Raw genomic sequence first — 27,332 nt, forward strand, 5'->3', positions numbered from 1 at the left:
CTATTGAACCCGCTCCTTATTAGGGAATTAGGGCACATACTGTTTTTTCACAGTTATGTGTGCTCTGATAGTTTCTGCTTCTGTTGCTTCTGCGAAGCTACGCGCCTTTTGGATAATCAGCTGGGGTAGCTTTGAAATCTGAGTGAATTTGATGCCGCTGATATTCCTGACAGCCTGGGCCATCGGATTCCCTCTGTCTCTGGCAGGGTGGGATGTGTGTGCTGGCAGGGCTCGCTTCTCCACCGGCGTGCTGGTGCTCTGCCCTGACAGACACCATCCCCTGACAGGAAGGCACATAGATTTAGTGAACAGCTAGTGCCCGGCCTGCTCTCTGACACGCGCCTGATGCTGTCCCGAAACTGCAACGGTGGGATGTTATCTAGAGGCTCTGTTTGGAAGCCTTTTATTTCTAAGTGCGGTGGCGGCCTTCTCCTCCCCTCCCAGACCCCACATCCCAGTTTGAAACAAGTGTTGTATCGTCTGTGACTTGTTTGATCTGTCCAGAAAGCAGAATTCGCTGTTATTGGGGTGAAACGGAGCGTCATTTAGGTTGATCTCGTCACAGGGACATCTCATCTCCAGCTCAGATCCCCAGCCTCTGGTGGGGAGGGGTAAAGCCCTTGTGCCCTCTCTGTCCCGCTAGGATCTGCTTTGGCCACTTACAACTGTTTAGACTCAGGTTTTTTGAAATGGGGGTGAAATGGATTGTCCCCTCAGCCCTGGGAAGGCGTATCTTTAAAAGCGAAGCTCTGCATCTTCGCTGCTGCTCTTCTGCCATACACCCAGCCTCTAGAAAAGGGTTTGAGGGATTCCTCTCTTTTCCGTGGGCATCCGGGTGTTGGAACAGCGGGCAACCAAGAGATGAGGGAGCCCTGTTTCTGTCGGTGTGGCTTTTGTGTGCTGTAGGCAGCCAGCAGCCTCTCTCTGCGTCCAGTGTCCGACAGCCCTGGGTGCGGTACGAGCTGTGTCTGTCCTAAAGCGTTGTGAGAGCTTCAGTCTGTCCCTCTTCAGGATCCCTGAGCCCAAGCATCGCTTCTTGACACTGCATTACAGCTTGACACCTCATTCCAAATCTTAAAATCAGACCCCGTGGTTTCTGTTGTGTGTAGCGAGACCTTAGTGATGTCCTTTATTTGAATCGCTGTTAGAAATTTCATTACTCCCTGGATGCCACTGGCCTTCGCAGTCAGAGGTGCGAGTGATCCCCCTAACCATTGCTGCACCCCGGCTGGAAGGGCATGGGGTACGGAACGTCTGGTGACATAAAAAAGGCATTTTGAGGAGGAATACAAGGTCCACTTGTCACCCGTGTGTTTCTTAGTAGGTTTGTGCTGAAGTTACCGAGTGTATTGGCCTCCAGGAGCATCAGGCTGAGCACTCCCTGCGCAGAGCAGGGGTTTGTGGATGTCCTCTGGCTGGATATTCTCACCTCCCACCCCAGGAGGGTTTGTAACTGAGTTGGACTTACATTTTGCTTTCTCTTGGCCAGCTGCAGAAGGTCCTAAATTGCACAGTCCTACTAATATTTTGGTGAAAATGGGGGCTTTTGGGAGAATACTATGGTTCATTCTTCTGGGCTCTCCGTGTTGTCTTCCTTCCCAACTTTCACCCACCCTGCTCCCAGATCGGCAGCGGTGGAGGCAGGGTGCTGTTCTCAGAGCCCCATCACTACTCCTACCCCTGGAGGACCTCACCCAGGAAACCAAAAATCCTGCCTTTTCCCCAAACACCCTCTCCTCTGTCACTCTCTCCTTCTCCCCAGGTGCAGGGGAGGGCTGCTCTGGCCCTGGCGCTGGGGAGCTGCAGTGCTAGGGCTGACTCAGGACAAAATTGCGTGCCTTACTCATGGGTACAAGTCAACTACTTGTCTTTTGTCACTTCGGTGCTTAAATTGCCCGCTTGGGGCCTGTCCTGTACCTCCCCAAGTACTGAAGCAGGAGAGAACCACCACAGGGTAGTTTTGGATGAGATGTGGTGGAGCTGCGTGTGAAAGTAGGGGCGGTGTATGTGCCCTGCGAAAGGAGAGCGAGGCTGTTCCTCTCTGCAGGACCCGGGGCTGTGTCACTGCCCTGTCACACATCCTCTCTCGAATATCTAGTTATTCATGTGCCTGTGCTGAAATGCTCTGGCCTGGCTGGTTTGTTGGCTTGCTCGAGGAGCATCAACAAGTGGGTGAGTCAGGGGAGGGCTCCCTGCACCGGTGCCGTCGCTGCCGGGTGAGACAGTCCCCGTGTGTGCCAGGAACAGGGGCTGGGACAGGTCTCACCACGTAGACATGAACGTGGTGTGCTCCATCCTCACGTGATGGAGGGCTGCTTCTGCGGCGGAGCCTTCCCCCTCACCTGCTGCTGTTCCCATAGGAAAGGAGAGACGCGCGGCAGGGAAGGAGTAGAGTGTGTTTCTGAGCAGATGGCTTGGATTGGAGGGGGGATGGATTTTTATTTTTATTTTTTTCCCCCTGTCCTCGGCTTGTATTGATGAGGAGGAAGCCTCACATCCGCCCATGCGCGGTAGGGAAGGAGTAGAGTGTGTTTCTGAGCAGATGGCTTGGATTGAAGGGGGGATGGATTTTTATTTTTATTTTTTTCCCCCTGTCCTCGGCTTGTATTGATGAGGAGGAAGCCTCACATCCGCCCTCTGATCTCCTTTCACATGAAAGCATTGCCCTGCCACGGGGATGGTGCTGTGACCACCGGTGATCGAATATCTAGTTATTCATGTGCCTGTGCTGAAATGCTCTGGCCTGGCTGGTTTGTTGGCTTGCTCGAGGAGCATCAACAAGTGGGTGAGTCAGGGGAGGGCTCCCTGCACCGGTGCCGTCGCTGCCGGGTGAGACAGTCCCCGTGTGTGCCAGGAACAGGGGCTGGGACAGGTCTCACCACGTAGACATGAACGTGGTGTGCTCCATCCTCACGTGATGGAGGGCTGCTTCTGCGGCGGAGCCTTCCCCCTCACCTGCTGCTGCTCCCACAGGAAAGGAGAGATGCGCGGTAGGGAAGGAGTAGAGTGTGTTTCTGAGCAGATGGCTTGGATTGGAGGGGGGATGGATTTTTATTTTTATTTTTTTCCCCCTGTCCTCGGCTTGTATTGATGAGGAGGAAGCCTCACATCCGCCCTCTGATCTCCTTTCACATGAAAGCATTGCCCTGCCACGGGGATGGTGCTGTGACCACCGGTGAGCCCCGTGGCTTGTTTTGACCCTTACCTGGGCCATGGTGCTCTTTTTCACTGAATTTCACTGAATTTCAGAGTTGGAAGGGACCATAGAGATCATCTAGTCCAACTCCCCTGCTGAAGCAGGATTGCCTAGAGCTTGTCAGAGCATGTTACTCAGGAGCATCCAGGCGGGTCTTGAAAATCTCCAAGGAAGGGGACTCCACACCCTCCCTGGGCAGCCTGTTCCAGGGCTCTGTCACCCTCACCGTGAAGAAGTTTCTCCTCATATTTGAGTGGAACCTCTTATGTTCCAACTTGTGCCCGTTGCCCCTCGTCCTCTCACTGGGAACCACTGAAAAGAGTCTGGCTCCCTCCTCCTTCAACCCTCCCTTGAGATACTTGTAGGCATTGATAAGGTCTCCCCTCAGCCTTCTTTTTTCCAGACTAAAGAGTCCCAGCCCACTGCTATCCAAAGACCCAAGGAAATTTTAGGAAAAAAGGCAACTTAAGTGCTCAGTTGCAATAGCTACCGACAGATTTTATGGTCCAGATGAAAACTGGATCTTTCCCAAGAGTTCTTCCCCCATAGCAGAAGTGCAAAGAATTCCCACCCACCCACCACGGCTCGGTGTCGGTTCAGGGAGTGAGGTCTGGGGCAGTGCAGCTCCGTGCCCCTTCCCTGGCTGGGAGGGAAGAGGGACCATAAACAAAGGGCAGTTGAAGACACTGCTCAGCCCCTGAAGGTGGTGAGGACCCTCCCAGCCAGTGCTGTTTGCCTGGGGACCTCACCACTGCTGTTAAATTACCAGGTTGTTTATTTCAGTGACCCACATCTTTAGATGTCTTTTCCCTCCGGTTGTTTTTGTGCTGCTGTCTAAATTTGGAGGTCCCTAAGCTGTCCCTTTCAAGTCTTACTGTATAGCAGTTACTCCCTTTGGTCACCAGTGTGCATCCAGAAGCACTGCCTGTGAAACTGCTCTGCTTTTCTCCGTAGCAGCCTTCAGATTAGTTACTTGCCCACAGGGAGATCACCTGTACCACAGCGCAGGGGTGGAGGAAACGGGATGCCTTGTCTCATCTTCCTCACTGCCACGAAGGGGATGCTCCTCGATGCTTCTGCTCCTTGTCTGTCAAGTTTCCAGGAGTGACTGGGGAGATGGTGTCTTGCTTCTCACTCTTGCGCTCATCCAGGGAGACCTTAAAGCCCCTTCCAATCCCTCAAGGGGCTCCAGGAAAGCTGGGGAGGGACTCTGGATGAGGGAGGGGAGCCCTAGGAGGAGGGGGAAGGGTTTGAGCCTGAAAGAGGGGAGATGGAGCTGAGCTGTGGGGAAGAACTTGTTTGGTGTGAGGGTGGTGAGAGCCTGGCCCAGGTTGCCCCGAGAAGCTGTGGCTGCCCCATCCCTGGAGGGGTTCAAGGGCAGGTTGAAGGGGGCTTGGAGCAACGTGGTGTGGTGGGAGGTGTCCCTGCCCAGGGCAGAGGGTGGCACTGGGTGGGCTTTATGGTCCCTTCCCACCCAAACCAATCTGTGATTTTTTTTTGCTGCCATGTTTGGCTGGAGGTTCTACAGTAAAACCTGTAAAAACTGATGTGGTGGCACCTTCTGGGCACAGACATGAGAGCCACAGATGCTGAGCTTGAGATTGCAGCTGAGTGCTCCTCCCAGCCTTGCTGCAGTGTGTCAGGGCTCTCTTTGGCATCAGTGGGGAGGGAAACATTGATCCTGGTGCTGCTTCCCTGCTGCCTTCTCCTCCTCGCCTGGCCACGTCCCTGCTGTCTGCTGGAGCGGCGCTGTCCCCGTTGGTGGCAGACACGACCTGTCCAGCGGGGCTGGCTGCTGTTTCGGATGCTGCACGCCAGTGGAAACCACTGCTTGTGTTCTGACATGACTGTATTAATTGGAATAATGTTTGATTTTGAGTTTTTAGCACTCTGAGGCGAGGGGGATTGAGGCAAAACGTTCCAAGTGCAGCCATGCCATCACGTTACTGGAGGGGCCATGGAGTTGGTGGGCAGGGAGTGCTCCAGCTGGGCCGCACCGGGCGTGCTGCTGGAAACCTCTTTCAGTGGTTTGTGGAGTGGAGAGCAGTTGTTGCAGCAGTTCCCTGTGTCTGCCAGCACTTGCATCAGTGTCCTTCAGGGATGTTCGCTTCCCTGGCACCGGGGACGCAGAACTGATCTCATCGGAGCTGGCTTTGGCTGAGAAACAGCTCCAGCATCTCGTGTTTCTCCAGCCTTTACTGCTTATCCTTTGTGTGCAAAATATTTCCAAACATACAGTGTTGAACCTCCGTCTCTCCTTGATGTGGGACTAGCTAGCTGTGGATTCAACTTAAAACGAAACCCGCCCCAAAAACCAAGCAAACAGACAAACAAAAACCCCCATTAAAACAAAAACCACTCCCCAAGCTCAGCGCCGGGCAGGTTCTGGTATCTTCATCTCTCTCTCAAGCGAGGATTAGGGATGCGCAGCGCCTTAGGAGGGTTGTTTCAGGAGGGTTGTGCTTTTGTTGTGTTTTTCTAAAGCTGGAGAGTGATTCTGCAAAGTTCTCGGTAGCACCAGGCAGTTCTCACCACCTGTAATCCCCTCCATAAAAGCTGTGCTTTTTCAGGGCTGGGAAGCTGTTTCCGAGCCTCAAGCGCACAAAGGTGATGTGAACTCAGCGGTATAAATCTGACAGGGGTGGAATATTCTTCTAATAACTGGGATTAAAAGTTTCTGTGTATTTTTTTGCTCTGTCCAGATCCCGTGATGGCATTGTCCGCTTCTGTTGGCGTACCGGTTGGGGTTTTTTTTGTTGTTGTTGGGTTATTCTGGTGTATAAGCCGCATAGGAAAGCCCATGGAAAATGTCTCCTCCTCCTCCGCCCTGTCTCCTTCAGCTTTTGTTTCCAGCTGTTCCCTGGCATGTTTTCCTCCCTCTCCCGGAACAGCAGAGCATCTTTCCCTTCCACTTGAAAATAGCTAGGCTGTGAGCTGAGGTTTCACAGATGAGGTTTTATAACCTTGTTTTCTAAAAATCACGTTTTCTTTCCCTTCACCCCTCGCCTTCCTCCGGCAGCCCGGGCTCGGCACGGAGCGAGCGGTGCTACAGAAGCATTATGTCACATCGGTTTCTGTTTGATTGCAGGCAGAGGAAGAGGAGGGAGGAAGCTCCGAGGTGAAAACCTTCGGCTCCCTTTAGCAAAACGCTTTGCTGTGAGTTGGGACTCACCTGAAAAGGAGATTTCCCCGGGGCACAGAGGGTTGTGGCTCAGGGCCGGGCCCCCCGCATCGAGGATGTCTCTGTTCCTGCAGAAGTTGTAGTAATAGTTCGGTTGCAACATCAGCTCAGAGATTGTTTGTTCCTATGGGGCTTCTGTTTGCCGACAGCTTTTTTAACATAGCCATAGCTTTTCAGATTTTCTTCCTCTTTTCTACCTCCTCTTTGCCTCATTTCCATCACCCCATTGGGAAACTAGACAATATTATATCATTTTCAGACTTTGACACCTGTTCTCCTTTAAATATAACCCTGCAGTGATTAATGTCCTGTATGTGCTGTGCAGTGCTACCGCCGTTTCAGTATCAGGCATTGAAATGGGACAAAAATCCTCAAGCGATTCAAAATATTTGGTATTTAAACAGTTAAGGGTTAAGGAGGAGACGGCAGAAGGGGACACGGAAAGGCTGTACCTAACTAGCTGTTTAATAGAAGGTGCTGTGCATCTCTGGAATAATCTCCTTTTAAAGAAAATGCATTTTTTAAAACAATTTCTTTTTAGAGACCTCATTTTACCTTTTTTTCCAACCCAGCTTCTGAGTTCCCCAGCCCATTTTGGGGGTTTATCCTACCATTTGTCTGTCTTTCCCTGTGTCTCTGTCATGTAAATAGAAATGACCCTGTCCTCTGCTTCCTTCTGAAACAGTTTTAACAGCAGGCTGGAGGCCGAGTGGACAGGAGACCTAACTGGTTGAAAAAAACACCCAGCCAAACAAAAAGCCCAAACAAACCAACCCAAAAAAACTCCACTATTTGCCTGTCCGTTTTACTTAATCTGAAATCATCTTTTGTCCCAAGAGCTGTGATTTTGCTAATCTTGTCCAACTGCCTACGTACCTTGATGGTAAAATCCTGGACAGGAGACAGTGCTGTGAGATGTCTCCTTAGGAGGAGATGTGCTTGTGTTCTTGTAGGTGTCATCTGTCTTACAAAGTTAAAATTCAAGGCTTTTTTATTATTTTAAAATAAGGCAAAATGCTGGCTTTCTCCTGATAGCAGCAGAAGTCGTGCTTTGGAGCTGGGGTGAGATCTTTCTCCTGCAACATCAGGTCAGGTCCTCCAGGAGAGGACCTGGCAGGCTCCAATTTGGGCTGAGAGGGGAGGGTTTGAAAATGTGATTTTTGGGCTGTTGAGAGGTGCTGTGGGGCTGCTGCGAGGTGGGAGGCTTCATACAGGCGTGTAGAGGGATGGCTGCTCTGCTGGCAGGGCCAGCTAGTCCTTTGCAGGCCAGCAGGGCCTGTTGAGTACAACGTGTTGTAGGTCAGATCCCTGGAGATCTGTTGTTATTGCTGGAAATGGCACGTGGAAACGTGAAACCAGTGTTAGTGACCCCCCTGATGCTTCCAGCGTGGAGCCGTCCCTTCCCTGTGTGGGGCATGTGGTGTAGAAGAAAGTCCAGGAGGCAGAGAAAGTCTGGTGAGACGTCTTCTCCATCACTGCTCCAGGAGCTCTGTACCTCCTGTGCTCGGCAGGAAGGTGGTGCTGAGCCCCTCTATGCCCAGCTGAAATGCTGTAGCCTTCTTTTTGGGTGTGCAGCATCAGTCTGGAGACATCTGCGTCACTGCTGGCCTCCTCTGTGTGGTAATGTCACCCTTGACATGCCCCCTCTGCTCCGCTCTGGGGAGACACCTCCTCCCAGTGCTGCCTCCAGCTCTGGGGCCACCACCAGCAGAAGGACATGGAGCTGTTGGAGCGGGGCCAGAGGAGGCCCCGGAGATGCTGGGAGGGCTGGAGCCCCTCTGCTGGGAGGGGGGGCTGAGAGAGTTGGGGGGGTTCAGCCTGGAGAAGAGAAGGCTCCGGGGAGACCTTGGAGCCCCTTCCAGTCCCTAAAGAAGGGGGGCTCCAGGAAAGGTGGGGAGGGACTCTGGATGAGGGAGGGGAGCCCTAGGAGGAGGGGGAAGGGTTGGACCCTGCAAGAGGGGAGATGGAGCTGAGCTGTGGGGAAGAACTTGTTTGGTGTGAGGGTGGTGAGAGCCTGGCCCAGGTTGGCCCGAGAAGCTGTGGCTGCCCCATCCCTGGAGGGGTTCAAGGGCAGGTTGGAGGGGGCTTGGAGCAACGTGGTGTGGTGGGAGGTGTCCCTGCCCAGGGCAGGGGGTGGCACTGGGCGGGCTTTGAGGTCCCTTCCAACCTAAATCATTCTACGATTTCCCATGTTTTAACATGCACAGTGTTCAGAAGCATCAATGTGGAGGGTTAACCTCTGCAAGGCCAGGATATTGAAGGTATTTTGGACAAATACTTGGATTTTTTGATTATTTGTTTGTTGTGGTTTTGTTTTTTGTCCCCAAGCATATCTGGGTGTTTGTATGCTAATCCAGCAACAATGAAGTTTGTTATGGTGCCCTCTGATTTTCCTCATAGGCTGCCTTTGTTTCCACATGCAGCTGTATAGTTTTTATGGAGATCTGAACTGCAACGCATGAAGAAACTCTTTTGTTTGGTGTCGCTTCTGTGCATCAAATCATTTTTGATTTTCTTCTAAAGCACAAATCCACTTAACATCCCCAATTCTGGGCTGACTTTTGACTGTTTCTGTGGCTTCCCGGGTGTCTGCTGAAACTGTTGGAGCTTTAGGAACAGATTTGCTTCTGGCTTCAAATGCAGTTTTCAGATGCCGTTGTCATCCTCAACTGAGCCTAAACAGAGTTCCTCTGTGTGAGGACCACGTAGCGGCCGAAACGCTGCTGGGCTGTGGAGCAGGCAGTGGATAAGTGAAGTCTTCTGCAGATCTGGCCTTCTTGGAGGTCTCCAAATCAGTGTTTTGCTTTTGGCCGGTTATAAAACCAAACAAGCAATTATTTGTCTGAGATCCCCACCTACGCGCCATCAGCTGTGGGTGAAGGTGCCTGGGAACAACCTGATGTGAGCAGACTTTTTGGGAAAGGCTTCCAGAAAGTGCTACCAGTTGATATCAGGCAGATTTGAGTGGAAGACGGAGTATGTTTTTTGGGAGAAAAATCTACAAATGTGGGTACCTTCAAATAATTTAAAGATGTGTGTTCTACCTCTGTTTCTACTTGGCGCATGGCAGGTTGTTGGAGGTCCCACACAGAGCCTGGAGCTGGCGTGACCTGCTGAGCTTTGCTGGGGCATGTGGGCTCCTGGCCCCACACGTGTGGGGCAGCTCAGGCTCACCTGATGATAATGGGAAGCTCCTCGGTACCTCCCATTGAGTTGTGCAGCACAATTTGATGAGCAGGAGGTGATGAAGGCTGGAGCAGATGGCTGACATCTCCCCCTACCCCCCAGCCGGCACCATGTGGGGGTGACACTGGTCTCCTGCATGACCAGCAAGAACTCAGACCTCTTTTTGCAGTTCCCAAGGCTTGGCTGTGGCACGGGGGTAAAACCAGATGGTTTCTGACCTTCAACCAGCTCTGCAGGCAGGAGCTGGGGCTGGTTTGCGGTGATGCTCTCCGGGAACTTTTCTCACCCTGCTTAAAACAAAGAAGTAACGCTGCCGAGGTAAATGCTAACGCCAAAAAACACAGACCTGGGGTGAATCCACCTTGGTTTTAAAGCATATGTCTTGTTGACCCCTGTAGTTGATGGGGATAATTTGTTGTTTGTCTGTGTAAAGAGTAGGTAATTGAATGCATGACTCAATCTGATGAGCTCATGTGTTGTTTGGAAGGGATTTTTTCTGTGGCTTACAGCTCTGAGTTGACTCGCTAAATTGCTGCTGTTAATGTGCTGTTGCACACACTTTTTAAGGTCGGATGACTTCATCAGTTGTTATTTGAATAGCTCGAATTCACTCTGTGTTTTTTTTTTCATCAGCTAGTGTTTACGTGCTCATACCACATTTCTTCTGAGCGATTCAATATCACTTACAGATGATGGAGAAAATAACTACTCCTCTAATAGGAGCTGCAGGGGAGGGTAACGCACTGGTAGCATCTTCTACGCACAGATGCTGCTGCCTTTTTTTTTAAATTACTGGAATCAGAGGATCTCCATACTTGTATTTTTGGTGCCCGTGGTGCTTGGGTGCTGGCTCCAGCCGCTGCCTCCTGCTGAGGAGCGGGTCTGGGTGTTGGGCTGGTACATTTTGCAGTGCAAAACCTGTGTGCTTTGAACACACGTTCAGCAGCTGGTGACCCCGGCTGTAATTTCCGTCCCCATCTGCCTCCTTTGACTCGAAATGAAACGACAACTCTTCTCTACTGACTTTTGCTCACAAGCCAACAATTCTGATATGAGTCTTCAGGCCTGGCTGCCTTTTTACTCACCGCCTGGTGAAGGCGTGGAAAAAAAAAAAAAATCCAAACCCCAAAATAAGGCATTTTGAACTGCACTTATAATGTGTCCTGGCTTTGTATTCTGCTTTTTGGAGCAGCTTGGCTGCTGGACTCGGCAGCTGTAGGTTGACATTTAATGACCATCTTGCCATAAACCGTTTGTCCTGGTTTGAGCAACACAGGACTAATTTATCTTCTAATGCTTGGGAAAACTGCACTTTTGGAAGGCTCCAGTGTCTGAATTTGTGAAAATATTTACTTTATAGCCAGCCAGGCTCTGTGGGATTCAAGGTCTCTGTTTTAGAACCTTGCCAGGTGAAAGGACGAAGAGGAGCGAGACCCGGGCACTTGACCTAAGCTGCCAATAGGGTTATTTCATACCATGAACAGCACATTCAATATAAATTTGAAGGTTTGCGGGGTAGTTCTCTCATTCCCTTGATAGTGACAGTCCAGAGAAGTCCTTGTCCTGGTGACAGAGCCCTGAGCCCTCCCCTTCCTCCCGAAGCCCCAGCGGGGAGTGCACGGCTTCTGCTGATGGAATGGGCTGGGGATAATCCTTGTATATCTTATATTAGTATTGGGATTAATACTGTTTCTTTGGTATTACTGATAATTGTTTAGTCTTATCCTATTAAATCTGTTTATATTTCAAGCCTTGTGTTTCCCGATTCCCCAGGTGAGGAGGGGTCATCGGATGAGAGAATAATCGTCTAAATGACAATAAATTGTTAGAGTTTTCTCAAACCATAGCACCGTTGTTAAACGAGGAGGTGCGGGATGTGGGATGCAAGGAGAGGGGCATGTGAAGATGGTGATGGAGGGTGGTAACTGTTCTCCTCTTGTGGGATACAGTTCTGCCAGCAAATGAGTCCTTGGAGGCCAGTTCCTGCTTTGGTTTGAGTCTGTGGAGGAGCTGGTGAGTCTGTTTGGCTCTGGCCGTGTTGCAGGAACGTGGCATGGAGCTGGGCAGGAGTATCCCTGTCCCCCTGGGCCTTGTGTGTAGCTCCCAGTACACCCCTAGAGCTGGAGAGGGCTGCTGCTGGGAATGTTGCTGGTGGGTAACACCGTATGGACAGGGGGATGTTTCACCCTGAAATACCCTGCTGAGGAGGGTCTCGGTTCAGGCGGTGTTGAGAGATGCTATGCTCATGTCTTATTGCCCAAATTCCTGCTGTCAGCCCCAAAAGCAAGTGCGGTTTGGTTATGGGGGTGATCTGGGGGGTTTTGGCTTGGGTTTGGGGTGGGGGTTTTCACATGCCGAGGCCTGGAAGTGGGAGTGATGCTCTTCTTCTGGAGCTGGACCGCTCTCATGTCCCAGCACAGACCTGGAGCTGCTGCACCCACCTTCTGGCTTCAGTTTTGTGGCCTCCCTGCACGTCTCTTCCCTCATTTGTTCTCTTCAGCTTGTTGGTGAGGACAGGGCTTGGCTGGACATTGCTGTTTCTGCCTTTTCTCCACGCTTAGCAGGGATGGGGACATCAAAATTTTTTCACTGAAGGGGTTCTCAGCCATTGGAATGGGCTGCCCAAGGAGGTGGTTGAGGCACCATCCCTGGAGGTGTTCAAAAGACGGGTTGATGTAGTGCTGGGAGGTCTGGTTTAGTGATGATGATGCTCCTTGTTTGTTGTGTGGGTGTCTATTCTTGTCAGTGAGGTTGACGGTTGGACAAGATGATCTTTAAGGTCCCTTCCAACCTAGAAGATTCTGTGATTCTGTGATTTATTTTGGGGGAAACTGGGGCACTCCAGCCCCTCGGGCTCTCACCTATTAGATGTAGGGTGGTGCTGCTGCCGACCCGAGGAAACAATTATTGCTTTTCATCATTAACCTGCCCCCATGAGAACGTTGCCCAGGGTGAGTTTGCTGGCTGGTGCCACTGCTGGCCACTCTCCCCGTGTGCATGGTCCGGCTCAAGGAGCTGGGCAGCCTCACATGGTGCCTGCACACACTGGGGCAAGGCTTTCCAGTTTAAAACCCAGCTTGGAAAGTTCCAGGTAACATCTGTGATGCCCAGGGACATGGTAAAATAAACAGGTATCTTTGGATACTGCTGGGTTATTGCTGGCATTCAGGATAAATTAATTTCTGTGCTGAGGGCTTCAGGCTGAGCTAGACGGGCTCCAGTCCAGAAGGTTGTTGTACAGGTAGGGGAACAGCCACTCTGCTGGGCTTTGCACAGATTAACTGGTTGGGTTTTCCTCTCTTTTATCCAGCTGGAAGGTTTGCATGAGCCTTTTGGAGAGAGAGGGAGGGACCTTTCAGCAGCTCCCATCTTAAACACACACTCAGGAGTGAGATGACTGCTCGCTTACCTGATTAAAAACTCGCCTGCACATCCCCAAAGATGCACCGAGGGACCGTGACAGGCTGGGGAGCCCTGGTGATACCCAGCAGGAGGGTCTCAGAGGAAGGGGCACCCTGCCCAGACCCCCTCCTGGGGACCCTGGCCACTAAGGGACCACCAGGGAGGGGGCAGGAAAGGACTCTCGTGTGTAATTTATGTTGTCCAAAAAATTCAGAGTTGGATGTGGTGTTCTTGCTGACATCCACGGCGTTGTCTGAACCGGTGATAAAGGTTTTAAACTAAATTTACTCTCAAATTAAGTCTCTGCTTAGCCACAGCTCTTGGAGTCCTTGCTGCTGAGAAACTTCTCTGGAGATTCATTCTTAATGTTTGCCTTTTGCAAAAGGGAAGAAAAAAAATTATTTACAATCCATTGACCCGCTCCAGAGTGTTTAATGGTTGCCACAACACTTGGGTTACAAATTCTTGGCAATTTGTTTGTAAAGTCGGTCACACTGAGAGGTGTCCTCAGGGCTACTCCAGGAGAAATGGAGTTTGCCTGACCCTCTTGATGGTGTTTGCCTGTTTTATTACCATGACGTGCCTTTCAGTCCTTGATTTGGCAGCTGCTGGTGGAGCCCATCCTCCCCGGGATGCTCTGGAACGCAGCACGGCCACCACTTCAGAGCTGGTGACTTGACCTCACCACGAAATCTCACCAACTTTAATATTTGATGTGTATTCTATTTTTATTTTTTTATTCCAGCCCTCTGCTTTCCCCTCATCCCAGCTGGTCTGTGTGGCATTAAACTTGCAAGCCTTTAAGAAGAACTTTTAAGAAGTCGTAGGCCTTTTCTGGACTTGGCAGAGCTGGTGGCCTGTAAGAGAACGGAAGAGTTTGGGGGCTCTTTAGGGGAAAATCCAGCATTTTCAGTTAGACGGTTGTTGTGTGGTGGCTTTGGCTCTACTAATGACAGTCACAGATGAAAGTCCATCACTGGGCTTGCTGAGTGACATGCTGAGGTGGCACGGTGGGTGTTTCTGGTGGCTTGTGAGCCAGGGTTAGAATTTCCCAGTGGAGCGGAGCATGTCTCTGGGGCTGCCGACACATCAGGCACCGCTCGCTCCTCAGCCCTCCTCTGAGCACTCAAATGCCATCGTTATTAGCAGAGCTGCAGAACGGAGCCACTCCAACTTAATTATGTCTATAGATGAAATAACCATCTGCCAAAAAAGCAGCGTTAGTCAGATAAATAATAAAAGTCTCCTCAATTTATCATATTTTCTTATTTATACAATGCACTGAGTGAAGGATTGGCCTTGGCTCATCATCGTTGTACACCTCAGGTTTTGCCTATTGACCTTATGTATCACTTTGCAAATGGGTTGGTTGACTCTTTTTGAATTATAAAGAAATGAAACCCAGTTGAATTTAATTAAAAAAAAAAAAAAAGGGCAAAAAGCTGAGGTGGTATTATGCAGTGCACATCTGCAAGCTGGGGGAACTGATTGTATTTTTAATGAAGTTCAAATAACGTACGTTGGTTTTTGTTGTGGGTGGACTAACAGAAAGTGAGGGGGTGGATTCCGAGCTCCCACAGCAGAAAACAATCCATTTAAGAAATGAGGTGGCAAAAGCATCTTTGGCCAGTCTGATTCATGTGACTGTAAATTACTTTAAGTGATAAGCAGGGTGTCTCTCGGAAGGAACAGAAGCTTGTCTTAAAACTGTATCAATGTTTAACTTGAATGTGTTGAGGTTTTTTTTAATTATTTTTTTCCCTTGGGTAAGAGATTTATGAGTGTCACCTGGAATGCCTTCTGCCCCAGATTTGTGAATAAATTATGTTCTCGTTAAAGATGCTGCAGATGCAAACTGGAGGTGTTGCTGCCAGCCCAGCCTTCCAGGAAGGGCGCTGGAAAAGCTGCTGATGGCTTGTTTTAAGGTGGGGCGAGGCCCGGGTGTACCTTTGTGATATCTGCATACGTGCCATGAAGCTGCTAGTTGGGGGTCGGATCATTGGAGCATCTCTGGGGGAGGACACTCACTCGGAGCGATAACCTACAACGCAGCGTTGGCCCCAGCATCGCGCTGAGAGCTGGGACCGCTCACCCCAGCACGAGGGGAGCATCGCCTTGGAAAGCTGGAGGAGGAGAAAAGCACGTGCTGCTCTTGCTGCCCTGAGCTTTTGCTCAAATCTGCCTTTTTTTAAGGGGAGCTGACCCCTCTGGTCCCCTGCCCAGGCGTTAGGGCAGAGTCACCCTGAGAGTCTGCAACTGCAAAATTGCCTCCTTCTCTCTAAAACAAAGCCCTGCACGAAGCCAAGAAGCTGCTGCGCTTACAGTAGTAAATATTTATAGAGCCTTGTTCACTTGAGCTATTTAAAGCAGTTTTCCTGAGATACTAATCTGTTTAAAGGGAGAGCCCAAGAGTAACATGAAATACGTATCTCCCTTGGCTTTCTACCTTCTCCAAGGCGATTTCCAGTGCCGTGCATCTGTTCCCCTGCTGCCTCTGCTGTGTTTTCCACGTGCTGCTGCTCCTGCGGGTGCAGCTCGGTGGAGTTGGGGGGTTGCTTTTCTCCAAGCCCTGAGGTCCCAAGTGGAAGGGGGACTGACAGCTTCATACAAAGTAGTATCAAGTGCTGGAAGAAAATTATAATTTCTCTTGGAGGGGTTTTACTTTTCCTGTTCACATCAGGTGTGATCTTTTGGGTGAAAGCTTTAATTAAGGTTGGCTATGGGGGTTTTCAGGTCATATTGATGCAGAGCGCGCTGTGCTCTGCATGAGTAATTTGGAAGAGGTCAGAGTTTCCTATAACACGTCCTGCCTATTCCCATGGGAAAATGGCTCGCTTTCTTAGGTTTTCCTTATTACCCATTGGCAAACGAAGTCAAGGTTTGGAATTCCCTGGAGTCTTGCCCGGGAGCGTGAAACCCGGCTGTGCGGCGGGGAGTCGGGTGTCTGACACCAGGCTTGGTGACAGCAGATCGCTCCGTGCCAGGTCGGCTGGAGGAGTGGGGTTGGGATGGCGTCAGCGTAAGCAGGAGGCTAAAAGCAGGGCTGGAAAACTAGCAGGGGAGTCGGCCTGAATGCTAAATTAGAGAGAACAGCCCAGACTTGTTTTCCCAGCCTCCTTCGTTTTGTTGCATCAGGCTAGATATTGGTCAAGAAGAAAGAGATCGGTTGATATAAAATAAGCTTTAAATAAGGCTGTTTTCTCTTCCCCCAGCGCCGCGTGCCCCGAGGGCCGGGCAGGGTTGTGGAGGCAGACGTGTCCGTGTGGGCTGGTTTGCTGGTGCTGCAGGACCTCGCTGTGGGGTTCATCGTACCCCATTGCCAGAGCCTGGCATGGGGTTCGTTTCACCCCGTTGCTGGAGCCCGGCGTGGCATGGGGTTCATCACAACTCGTTGCCAGAGTCTGGCGTGGGGTTTACTGGAGCCACTGGAGCCCAGCGTGGCTTGGGGCTGATGGCATCCCATCACTGGAGCCCAGCATGGGGCTCATGGCACCCTGTCCGGGGCCCAGCATGGTGTGGGGCTCATGGCACCCTGTCTGCAGCCTGGTGTGACGTGAGGTTCATCAGAGCTTGATGTGGGGCTCATGGCACCCTGTCCATCGCTTGAGCCTGGCATGGGTTTCACCAGAGCCTGCCACGGGGCTCGTGGCACCCCATCCAGGGCCTGGTGTGGTGTGGGGCTCGTGGCACCCCATCCAGGGCCTGGTGTGGTGTGGGGCTCGTGGCACCCCATCCAGGGCCTGGTGTGGTGTGGGGCTCGTGGCACCCCATCCAGGGCCTGGTGTGGTGTGGGGCTCGTGGCACCCCATCCAGGGCCTGGTGTGGTGTGGGGCTCGTGGCACCCCATCCAGGGCCTGGTGTGGTGTGGGGCTCGTGGCACCCCATCCAGGGCCTGGTGTGGTGTGGGGCTCGTGGCACCCCATCCAGGGCCTGGTGTGGTGTGGGGCTCGTGGCACCCCATCCAGGGCCTGGTGTGGTGTGGGGCTCGTGGCACCCCATCCAGGGCCTAGTGTGGGGCTCGTGGTACCCCATCTGGAGCTCAGTGCAGCGTGGGGTGCACCAGAGCCTGATGTGGGGCTCATGGCACCGTGTCCATTGCTGGAGCCCAGCGTGAGGTTCACCAGAGCCCAGCGTGGGGCTCATCGCATCACATCCTTTCTGGGGGATCGAAGCATGTTCTGGTGCAGAATAGAGGTCACTCTGGAAATGAGCTGTGCGTGGCTGCCGGCAGAGGTGACGCTCAGGTGGGGGAAACCCTGGCAACTACAGAAATGAAATTTTAAAAACTTCCCTTGACCTGCTGGCATCTGAGCTGCCTGAGAGGAGGAGGCAGAGGAGCAGCCCCGGGGTGGCGCGGCCACCGCAGGCAGTGCCAGCAGCCTCTGTGCAATGGTGGCATCTAGTGGCTGCTGTGGCCCTCTGTCCCCTGGGACACGGGCAGCCAGGGCTGAGCCACAGGGTGTAGCTGGGCCCTGGAAAGCCAGCTGAGCTCCTCAGAGTCTTTATCAGCTGTATCACACCTCGAGTATTGTGTCCAGTTTTGGGCACCTCAATCCAAGAGAGATCTCGAGGTGCTGGAGCGAGTGCAGAGGAGGGCAACGAAGCTGGTGAGGGGCCTAGAAGACAAATCATATGAAGAGTGGCTGAAGGAGCTGGGGCTGTTTAGTATGAGGAAGAGGAGGCTGAGGGGAGACCTCATCACTCTCTACAACTACTTGAAAGGACACTGTAGAGAGGTTGGTGCTGGTCTCTTCTCACAGGTAATTAGTGACAGAACGAGAGGGAACGGCTTCAAGCTCCAACAGGGGAGGTTTAGATTGAACATTAGGAAGGAATTTTTCACTGAAAGAGTGGTCGGGCATTGGAACAGGCTGCCCAGGGAGGGGGTGGAGTCCCCATCCCTGGCTGTGTTTAAGGGCCGTTTAGATGCAGTGCTGAGGGACATGGTGTAGGGGAGGACTTTGTAGAGTAGGGGAGATGGTTGGACTCGATGATCCCAAGGGTCTCTTCCAACCTCAATGATTCTATGATTCTATGAATGGAGGGAGTGTGTACTGCGGGGTGATACTGGGACCAAAATAGCAAGGTGTCAGCCGTGAGGTGGCCAGTACTGGTGGTAACCACTGTGGCGAGTCCCCCTGTTTTAAGGGCATCTGTGATTGATGCAAGTTTTCCAGCAGTGGTGAGCCATGGCCATAAGGTGTTGCGTGCAAGCCTGAAAGGGAGTCCCTTTGGGCTGTCCCGAGGCACTGGGTGTTTATGGAAGAGGCAACCTGGAATTTTGTGCAAAATGTTGCAGTTGTGCACTCTTTGTCCTTGTCAGTGAGCTTGTAGGTGGGGTTCTTGCTCAAAAACCTTTTGTACCTTTAGCCCCTAGTCCTAATCGGGGTGTGTGCAAGTTAAAAAGTGCCAAATTTTAGTCCAACCCATATGACCAGATGTTGCCTGAACACTGACTGGAGCCTGGATTAAAAAAGTCAAAACAGCTCTGCTTTTCTCTCAAGCGTATGTGAATTCCTCAGGGAGGTTCCGTGGCAGTACCACGGGAGTGTAATCATAGAATCACAGACTGGTTTGGGTTGGAAGGGACCATAAAGCCCACCCAGTGCCACCCCCTGCCCTGGGCAGGGACACCTCCCACCACACCACGTTGCTCCAAGCCCCCTCCAACCTGCCCTTGAACCCCTCCAGGGATGGGGCAGCCACAGCTTCTCGGGCCAACCTGGGCCAGGCTCTCACCACCCTCACACCAAACAAGTTCTTCCCCACAGCTCAGCTCCATCTCCCCTCTTGCAGGGTCCAACCCTTCCCCCTCCTCCTATGGCTCCCCTCCCTCATCCAGAGTCCCTCCCCAGCTTTCCTGGAGCCCCCCTTCTTTAGGGACTGGAAGGGGCTCCAAGGTCTCCCCGGAGCCTTCTCTTCTCCAGGCTGAACCCCCCCAACTCTCTCAGCCCCCCCTCCCAGCAGAGGGGCTCCAGCCCTCCCAGCATCTCCGGGGCCTCCTCTGGCCCCGCTCCAACAGCTCCATGTCCTTCTGCTGTTGGTGGCCCCAGAGCTGGAGGCAGCACTGGGGGGGGTCTCCCCAGAGCGGAGCAGAGGGGCAGAATCCCCCCCTGGCCCTGCTGGCCACGCTGCTGGGGATGCAGCCCAGGGTGGGGGGGGGGTTCTGGGCTGCAATTCTGCAATGCTCCGAAAGGTCTTTCCCCTTCACCTCTAGCTCTCTGTTGCCGAGGAGAGAAGTTCTTCCCAAAGTCCTGGACTGCCCAGAGGCAGCAGATCCTGTTGACTGGCAACTGTCTGGAAACATGAAGAGATAGATTTGGGACTTCCCTTTCTCCGTTCAGCATTTGACATCCAGCGTGGTGGGCAGGAGGTGCCTGGGGAGTCTCCCAGAGCTGCTCCAGCCTGGTGAGCTCTCTGAATTCCCCGCAGAAGCGATGGCCATCCCTTGCCTGTCCCCTGGGAAGGGACATCTGCAGGGGCGAGCAGAACCGTGCACCTCGTGCTTCCCTCCCTCCACCTTGCATACCTTCTCTTCTAACTGCGGACATCCCTGTGAAGTACATCTCCTTGGCCTCCTTATGTTCCCTGAGCATCTTTGGAGCAAGAACCAGTTGCAGCAGAAGCTCAGGAAGTTTTCCCGTGCTGTTTTCTGCTGGTTGTCCACTTTGCTCATGGCCATCTTGTTCTGCCCAGAGACCAATGTTGCTCTGGTGTCTGTGGTGTCATTTCAGATGGACATGGAGGGAACGGGCATTTAAAACATTGCTCTGGTGACTGAGTCATGTATATTGCTATGGGCAACCCGTGGTCCCCGTGTTGGAGATGTGGGCTGGGCAGTTCCTGAGTGTGGAACCTAACGAAGGCATTGCTGGGTTTGTGTGTTTGGCATTTCCATTAATGAGGTTTTTTTCTCTCTCACTTAAAAACTGGTAGCCAAGCGATTCGTTTCACCCTCGACAGTGGCATTTTGGGAAGCACGTGGCCTCTGTGCCCTGAAAAGAGTCTTTATTCCCCCTCCTCGGTGCTTTCATGCTCCATCCGTCTGCCTGGGCATGGAGGGTGCTGAGGATTTACTGCTTGTGGGGAACTCTTGTGCCTAATGAGGAATGGGGCAGCTCTGCGTGGAGCAGAGTCTCTGGAGATTTTTCATCTGAAACAGGGCAGTGGGCTTAATTAGCCCCTTCCCTAATGGCCCGTCAGCCTGTGCCAGGGATGATCTGGGCTCGGGAGCTGGAGGGAGATGTCTGGGTGCTGCCTCCCGACTCGCTCCCACTGCTGCTCGCCTTCCCTGGGGACGGGGGAGATTTAGATCCGCCTGAAAATAAATACAGATCATTCACTTGTCTCTGGAGGAAGATAAAATGTAAACTGTCTATTTTCTGTGATAAAGCACTGGAAATAGTCGGAATTTAAGATAATTATCTTTATTGCTTTTTATAGCACCCTGTGAAGGCTGAAATCTAATTTGTTTTTCACTAACAGGGAGCTCCTGCTGATGACTCAGAAAAATCCATTTGCTTTATTGACAAACTTGTCTGTTTGGTTATCGGGGCAGTGTTCTCCTTGCAGGAGAAAGGAAATACAGGTTGTAACACACCAGTGGGTTTTTTAATGCAGATTCAGAGTTTGATATTTATTGGCAAGAGGGGAAAAAATAAAGTTGATCTAACCGGAGTGAAGCGACTCTGCTTTAATAAAGACGATTGTAAATTAGTTTATGCTTTAGTGGGCGTGCAGTAACGGTGCACGGGGCTTTGTTTAAGCAACTTCAAGTGCTCGAAGCTTATTAACAGGAGTTTGTGGAGAATCTGTTTTTCCTGGGCACCTGATGCCCCTTGGCCGTTGGGACCTGGGTTTTGGGGAAGGAGGTGGGAGGTTCGCTCCTGCCTCTTCCCTCCTGTGCCCGGGGCCTTGGGAGCAGTGTGTTGGGCTCCGTTTGGACTTGTTGCTTGAAAGTGGAGTTGCCCCTTTTTTAAACTATTTCTCTGGCTGCGAGACAGGCTGCCAGTTCCAAACAAACTCCTTGTGTGTCTGAAGATGTGGAGCATCCTTTTTTGCAAATGAGTCACTGGTCAGCCTGACGTTGTGGTTTTGAGGGTCTCCTGGTGTTGTGGTTTTGAGGGTCTCCTGGTGTTGTGGCTCTGCAAAAAGCAGTTGTCTGTCCTGTGCTCTTGGCTGTAGTGGGGGGAGTCCTTTTTGCTTTATCCACCCCTATATGATACGCACCTCAGAGCTGCTCAGGAGAAGAAAGCGGATTCTCTGGATGGGCTTTCAGCATCACCCGCCTCCCAAAGTGTCCTTTGACTTTCTCAGAAGTGATGTGTGTTGAGATAGAATGGGTCTGCAGAGTCGCTTCTCAATAGTTCAGCCCTGGCTCGACCCCCCAGAAGTCTATAATTTAACACTGTCCCTTGGGATGATGCTACAAATCACTGCATCTCCTACAGCTCCGGTTCTAACAGGTTTTCTCCAGCAGTGAAGAGGCAATCTAGGGGCTGACTGTATTTATAGGGAGGAGGGATAGAGCTCCACAAGAGTCTGCTTCGCCTTGAAACAGAGATCTATTTCTATCAATCTCTGTCGCCCTCCACAAACATCCAATACAGTAAGGGGGAGAAAACACCACTTTCTGTAAACATGAGATGATAGATCTAGTGGATAGAGCACATTTCTTGTCTGTGTCTGAAGACCTGCTCAGCTTTTTATTGGTTTCTTTTCAGGAATTGACTACAAGACCACTACTATCTTGTTGGATGGCAGAAGGGTCAAGCTGGAACTCTGGTGAGTGTTTCTGGGCTGCGAGCACAGGACCGGTGAGCGGGGCCGTGGTGCTGATGGGGGGATGCTGTGCCACAAACACCATGCTGTTCTGCACTGGAATAGTCCCTTGTTGGTCTTACTCCATCATCCCTGACCGTACAGCTCTCAATCGCCGAGGGAACAATGCTACTTTGGAAGCAGTACTGGATTTTCCTTAAATCCTAGGGTGGGAAATATAGACGAGAATAGGAAAGGAGGAGAAAAAATGGGTAAAGCCCTTAGTCCGTACAGAAGCTTGGATATTTCTCAATGACCTGAGTAGAGAATTAAAACAAGAGCGGTGACCAGAACTCATGGTTGGTGTCAGACTGTGGTAAAGCCCTGGAGAGCAGGACTTACTGGAGTGACCTGACGCTGGGATGGAGATGGGAGGATGCTGTATGGGAGGGGTGACCCCAGCCTTATCTGTCAGCACCTGAGGGGCACCTGGAGTCCTTCTGGCCTGGTTTTGTCTGGGGTTTTGACCTGCTGGGAAGCTGACACTGCAATCCTGTAGATGAAACAGGACGGATAGGCAGCGTGCCTGGGTTCCCTGGTCTGGGTTCCACCCAGATCTCGTGGGGAATGAAACAGGCCCTGAAACGTGACGTTAAATAACCCCTTTACTAACGCTTATATCAAGTAACAGGAACATTAGTATTCTGTGTGAATTGTTAAAGAGGAATGAACACCATGTTCTCGGCCTCGGTGACTGACTCTAGCAGCGTATAGTTTCGTGGTTTAATTATACCCCTGCTTTCTGAAGCTGAATGTCCTCATTTTTCTTACAAAAGAACAGAAGCAGCTAATTTCTCCCTTCCAGCTTGTATGTTTATATGTGCTGCTTATATTCTTTTGTCTCTCTTGTAAAATGTCTGTTTTAACAATTCAACCCCAAATGTGTAGTTACTTAGTGCTTCCCTCTTGAAACCCTCTTCTTTTTAAACTGTAATCTCGAGCTGGAGAACCAGCACAGAACCTGAAAAGCTGGTAGCATCCATTTATGATGCCTTAGTGTAATCTTTTACTATTATTTTCCTCATGCAAGCCAATATTTGATTGTTGGGGGGAAAGGAGACTTAGGCACAAACTGTTAGGTTGATGTCCAGGACCAATGATATGATGCTTAAAAACTTTAGATTTGAAAGAATGACCATCCTAAACTTGAGGTGACTGTAGCTGGTGCAAATCTGTGGCTGAGGGTTTCATCAGGCTTCTCAGTGGTCATTAATGTTTCTCTTATCCTGGCCCAGTGAATAGACACGACAAACATCACAACATGTCTCTGATTATGGAATCACAGAATTGTCAGAGTTGGAAGGGACCTTCTAGAGACCATCCAGTCCAAGTCTCCTGCCAAAGCAGGGTTGCCCAGAGCACGTCACTCAGGAGCATCCAGGTGGGGCTTGAAGATCTCCAGAGAAGGGGACTCCACACCCTCCCTGGGCAGCCTCTGCCAGGGCTCTGCCACCCTCACCCCAAAGAAGTTCTTCCTCAGATTGGAGTGGAACTTCCCATGGTCCAGCTTGTGCCCGTTGCCCCTCGTCCTGTCACTGGAAACCACTGAGAAGAGTCCGCCTCCATCCTCCCTCAAAAGACCCTTTAGATCCTTGGAAGCATCAATAAGGTCTCCCCTCAGCCTTCTCTTCTCCAGGCTAAAGAGTCTCAGCTTTTCCTCAGCAGGGAGATGCTCCAATCCCTCCATCATCTCTGTTGCCCTACGCTGGACTCTCTCCAGCAGTTCCCTGTCTCTCTTGAACTGGGGAGCCCAGAACTGGACGCAGGATTCCAGTTGTGGCCTCCCCAGTGCAGAGTTTACCCTGACACATTTCAGTATGTACTGGTTAAATCGGTGTTACAGCTGGGCTTGCTGTCCCAGGTGTTCCTGTGGGCACTGAGAGGTGGTGGTGATGCAGTCAGACTTATTCACACCATTTCAGGAGCAGCCAAGACAAATGATAGTGACTGAATAGCCCCTTGTTGTGGCAGTGGGCTAGAAACGCTCTTCCCTCATCCTCTTCATGCACTCTCTACAGGGTATGATCAACAAGGTCTGTCAGACATCTGGGTATACAGATATTTCCTTTAATTTTTGACTAAAACGTGTTTGGAAAAATAAGTGAAGCTAGACAGTGCAAGACAATTTCTCTTCTCTTGAGTGGTTTTGTTCATTTTATGGTAGGTCTTCTTCATGACTAGGAGAGGTCTGCAGTCTCGCTTTGACTTTGAACTCCTGTGGACTGCAGGGAACCAGAGAGAAAATCCTTTGCCCAAGGCAGTAAAATGACTTACATCCTTGTAGCTCACAAGGTAGAGCTGGAACCGAGTGGTTTTGGTTTGTAGCTTCTCCATGGGAAGCACGACAACGGCAAGGACCTCTGGACCCCTGACTGTAATCAAAGGTGGTGACGCACCCACTGGTTCTTCCTAAAAACACCGTGCAGAGCAGTTTGGGTACCATCCATGTTCTAAAGGTGTGACCAGATCAACACTGATTTATTGGGTTTTTAACCCAATAGGAGATATGCAGTATGGGATTCTATTCTCCAAATTTCACAGCTGTAACTTTACTTCCCTTTGTTGCAGGGACACATCAGGACAAGGAAGATTTTGCACTATTTTCAGATCCTACTCCAGAGGAGCCCAGGTAAGTGCAGCTCTCGGTGCATCAATGGGGCACACGTGCTTTTCCTTTAGGCTGTAAAAATCTTTCAGGCCGTATTAAAGAGCTCTGAAGAGCAACTCATCAAGCATGGAAAGGATGGGAAAGACTAAGAGGCACTGCATGTTGTCTTGCTGCCTGGTTTTGTGGTTTTATGGAATGGTGGGAGAGAGAGGAATGACAGACTTTCCCAGACTCCTGCAGAAGAGGTCAGATACAGATGATACTCAGTATTAGCTCCTAGAGAAGGGCTGAGAAGATGGGGTTTTAGAGGACAAGGCAATTCAAGCTCTGAATCTGCCTTAGCTTTAATGTGGGAGCTTGTACTTTCTGAGGTTTGTCAAATTTGTTTAAATATGACATTGGCTTTCCCAATGGAGTCCTTCCAGTCTGTATTGCCTTCAAGGCAGTTCCAAAAATAGGGTGGCTCCTACTTGCATGTTTGATGCAGACTTGAAACTGGAGCAGCTCAAGTGGATTGTGAAGTACGTTCCTTAAAACATGAGGCAGAGCGTTACAGTTTGAGTTTCTCCTTTGGGCCCTTCTCCAGAATAGCATCTAGATGCTGAACAGCGGAAAAATCTTTTGGTGCTCTGAAAAACTGCTGTTAGTTAATACGGCTTTCTTACAGTTTTATTGTCCTTTTGGTTAGGTGACAGGGTCCTTCCAGGATGAAGTCTCCCTAAGCTAGATGAAATACAGTATTTTCCCGTTGCAAATCGGAAAACTTTGGAGAAAATTCCTCCTCTCTTAGACACTAGGAGTTGGAAGTTTTATATCAGCCTCCTGAGTGCCAGCATCCTGGCAGCCTCCCAGCCTTTGGGAAACTTTGCTGCTTTTATTCAAGCTCTTGCTACTGTTGCTCTTGGCTTTGTGTTCCTTGTAGTTCCAGACTCTTGCTTTGCTGGCAAAATCCGTCACATTCGCTTTCCCTAAGACTTCCTTCAAATTCTCTTGTGCTGGAGATGGTAGAGCACTTCACCTGGGATGTGCTGTTGATACCTCCTCTGATGTCTCGTTTATTCTTGTTTGTGCACATCCCCGGGGTTGTGGATGCTTTGAGGCAGTTCCTTTGAAGCGGAGGCCAATTTCCAGGTGCTTGCAGAAGTGCAAGGCAAGGGGTGTTGGAGCGTGGCTCCTGCAGTGGGAGAGGATGGGATCCCCCGTTCAGGTCCTCAATCCCATGTGTGAGTTGGTCTTTAAGCTTCCCTCTGTCCTTATTACATTTCAGATATATCGTTTGAGAGCTTTTGCCTCTGTCTGCAGCATGACCTGCTGTTCAAAAGGCTTTCCTCACTTTGTGTAGACTCTGAGCTCCTCAGAGCAACTGCTGGGCCTCCACAAGCCTGCACCCAGCAAACCCTTCACCCACACGCCAGAGCTTGTAGACGGTGTCACCATCCATCCATAAGTAGTGATGAGAATATTTTAATGGAGAGATGAGTACACATCTCTCTAGAAACCACAACAGAGCTGTCAGGCACTGACACAGCTCATCCTTTGGGCTCCTGCAGCCTCTTCTCCCTCAATGCTATGTTTGACACTGGATGCCATAGGGTGGTGCGTATCCAGCTGACCTTAAGTTTGAAACTGAAGATTCCTTTCATAGAATCACAGAATGGTTTGGTTGAAAGGGACCTGAAAGCCCATCCAGTCCCACCTGGGCACCTCCCACCACACCACGTTGCTCCAAGCCCCCTCCAACCTGCCCTTGAACCCCTCCAGGGATGGGGCAGCCACAGCTTCTCGGGCCAACCTGGGCCAGGCTCTCACCACCCTCACACCAAACAAGTTCTTCCCCACAGCTCAGCTCCATCTCCCCTCTTGCAGGGTCAAACCCTTCCCCCTCCTCCTAGGGCTCCCCTCCCTCATCCAGAGTCCCTCCCCAGCTTTCCTGGAGCCCCCCTTCTTTAGGGACTGGAAGGGGCTGGAAGGTCTCCCCGGAGCCTTCTCTTCTCCAGGCTGAACCCCCCAACTCTCTCAGCCCCCCCTCCCAGCAGAGGGGCTCCAGCCCTCCCAGCATCTCCGTGGTCTCCTCTGGGCCGTTCCAACAGCTCCATGTCATCTTCTTTTTTCAAAATGAAGTTCTTGACCTTCCAAGACTTGCCTTGTCTGTCTTATCTGCTCACCCCTCCCAGGGAGTCTGGCTGTTTGCAATAAACCTCATCAGCCAGGCAGTGGGATCTTTAATGTGACTTTAATTGCTGAATGTTGGGGTATGGAGCTTACACAGCAAGGTGTGGCCTTTTCCTCAAGGCCTCCATTCTGCTTGTGCAACAAATGCCTCTTCCAAAGTACTGCTGTGATCCCTTAATCCTGATCTGCCAAAATAGTCAACCCTTACCCTTAAAAACAACAAACCACCCTAAACATCAAGCCTGCCCAGTAGGAGAAGGAGCGGTTCCCAGTGAAGTATCTCCACTGCCCTCTGAAGCACTTATGAGAAGAGCATGGTGGACAGTGGATGCCTCTTGATGTCTAATAGAATCATAGAATCGTCTAGGTTGGAAGAGACCCTTGGGATCATCGAGTCCAACCATCAACCCTACTCTACAAAGTCCTCCCCTACACCATGTCCCTCAGCACTGCATCTAAACGGCCCTTAAACACAGCCAGGGACGGTGACTCCACCCCCTCCCTGGGCAGCCTGTTCCAACGCCCGACCACTCTTTGGGTGAAAAATTCCTTCCTAATGTTCAATCTAAACCTCCCCTGTTGGAGCTTGAAGCCGTTCCCTCTCGTCCTGTCACTAATTACCTGTGAGAAGAGACCAGCCCCAACCTCTCTACAGTGTCCTTTCAAGTAGTTGTAGAGAGTGATGAGGTCTCCCCTCAGCCTCCTCTTCCTCATACTAAACAGCCCCAGCTGCCCAGACCCCTTGTACGATCTTCTCCAGGTGGCTT

At 51.1% G+C, this 27,332-nt stretch overlaps 1 protein-coding gene across 1 annotated transcript in view; it reads left to right on the top strand.

The window, feature by feature from the left end:
* The window catches only part of RAB40C (RAB40C, member RAS oncogene family), a 42,528-nt gene that overhangs the window by 2,922 nt on the left and 12,274 nt on the right, over nucleotides 1-27,332 (top strand). The window contains exons 2-3 of the mRNA XM_014958684.1: nucleotides 21,689-21,749; nucleotides 24,354-24,414. Coding sequence (XP_014814170.1) covers nucleotides 21,689-21,749; nucleotides 24,354-24,414 — 122 coding nt within the window. The remainder of the gene's footprint in view (nucleotides 1-21,688; nucleotides 21,750-24,353; nucleotides 24,415-27,332) is intronic.

The sequence above is a fragment of the Calidris pugnax genome, unplaced genomic scaffold (genome assembly GCF_001431845.1).
Source record: "Calidris pugnax isolate Ruff unplaced genomic scaffold, ASM143184v1 scaffold244, whole genome shotgun sequence".
NCBI lineage: Eukaryota > Metazoa > Chordata > Aves > Charadriiformes > Scolopacidae > Calidris > Calidris pugnax.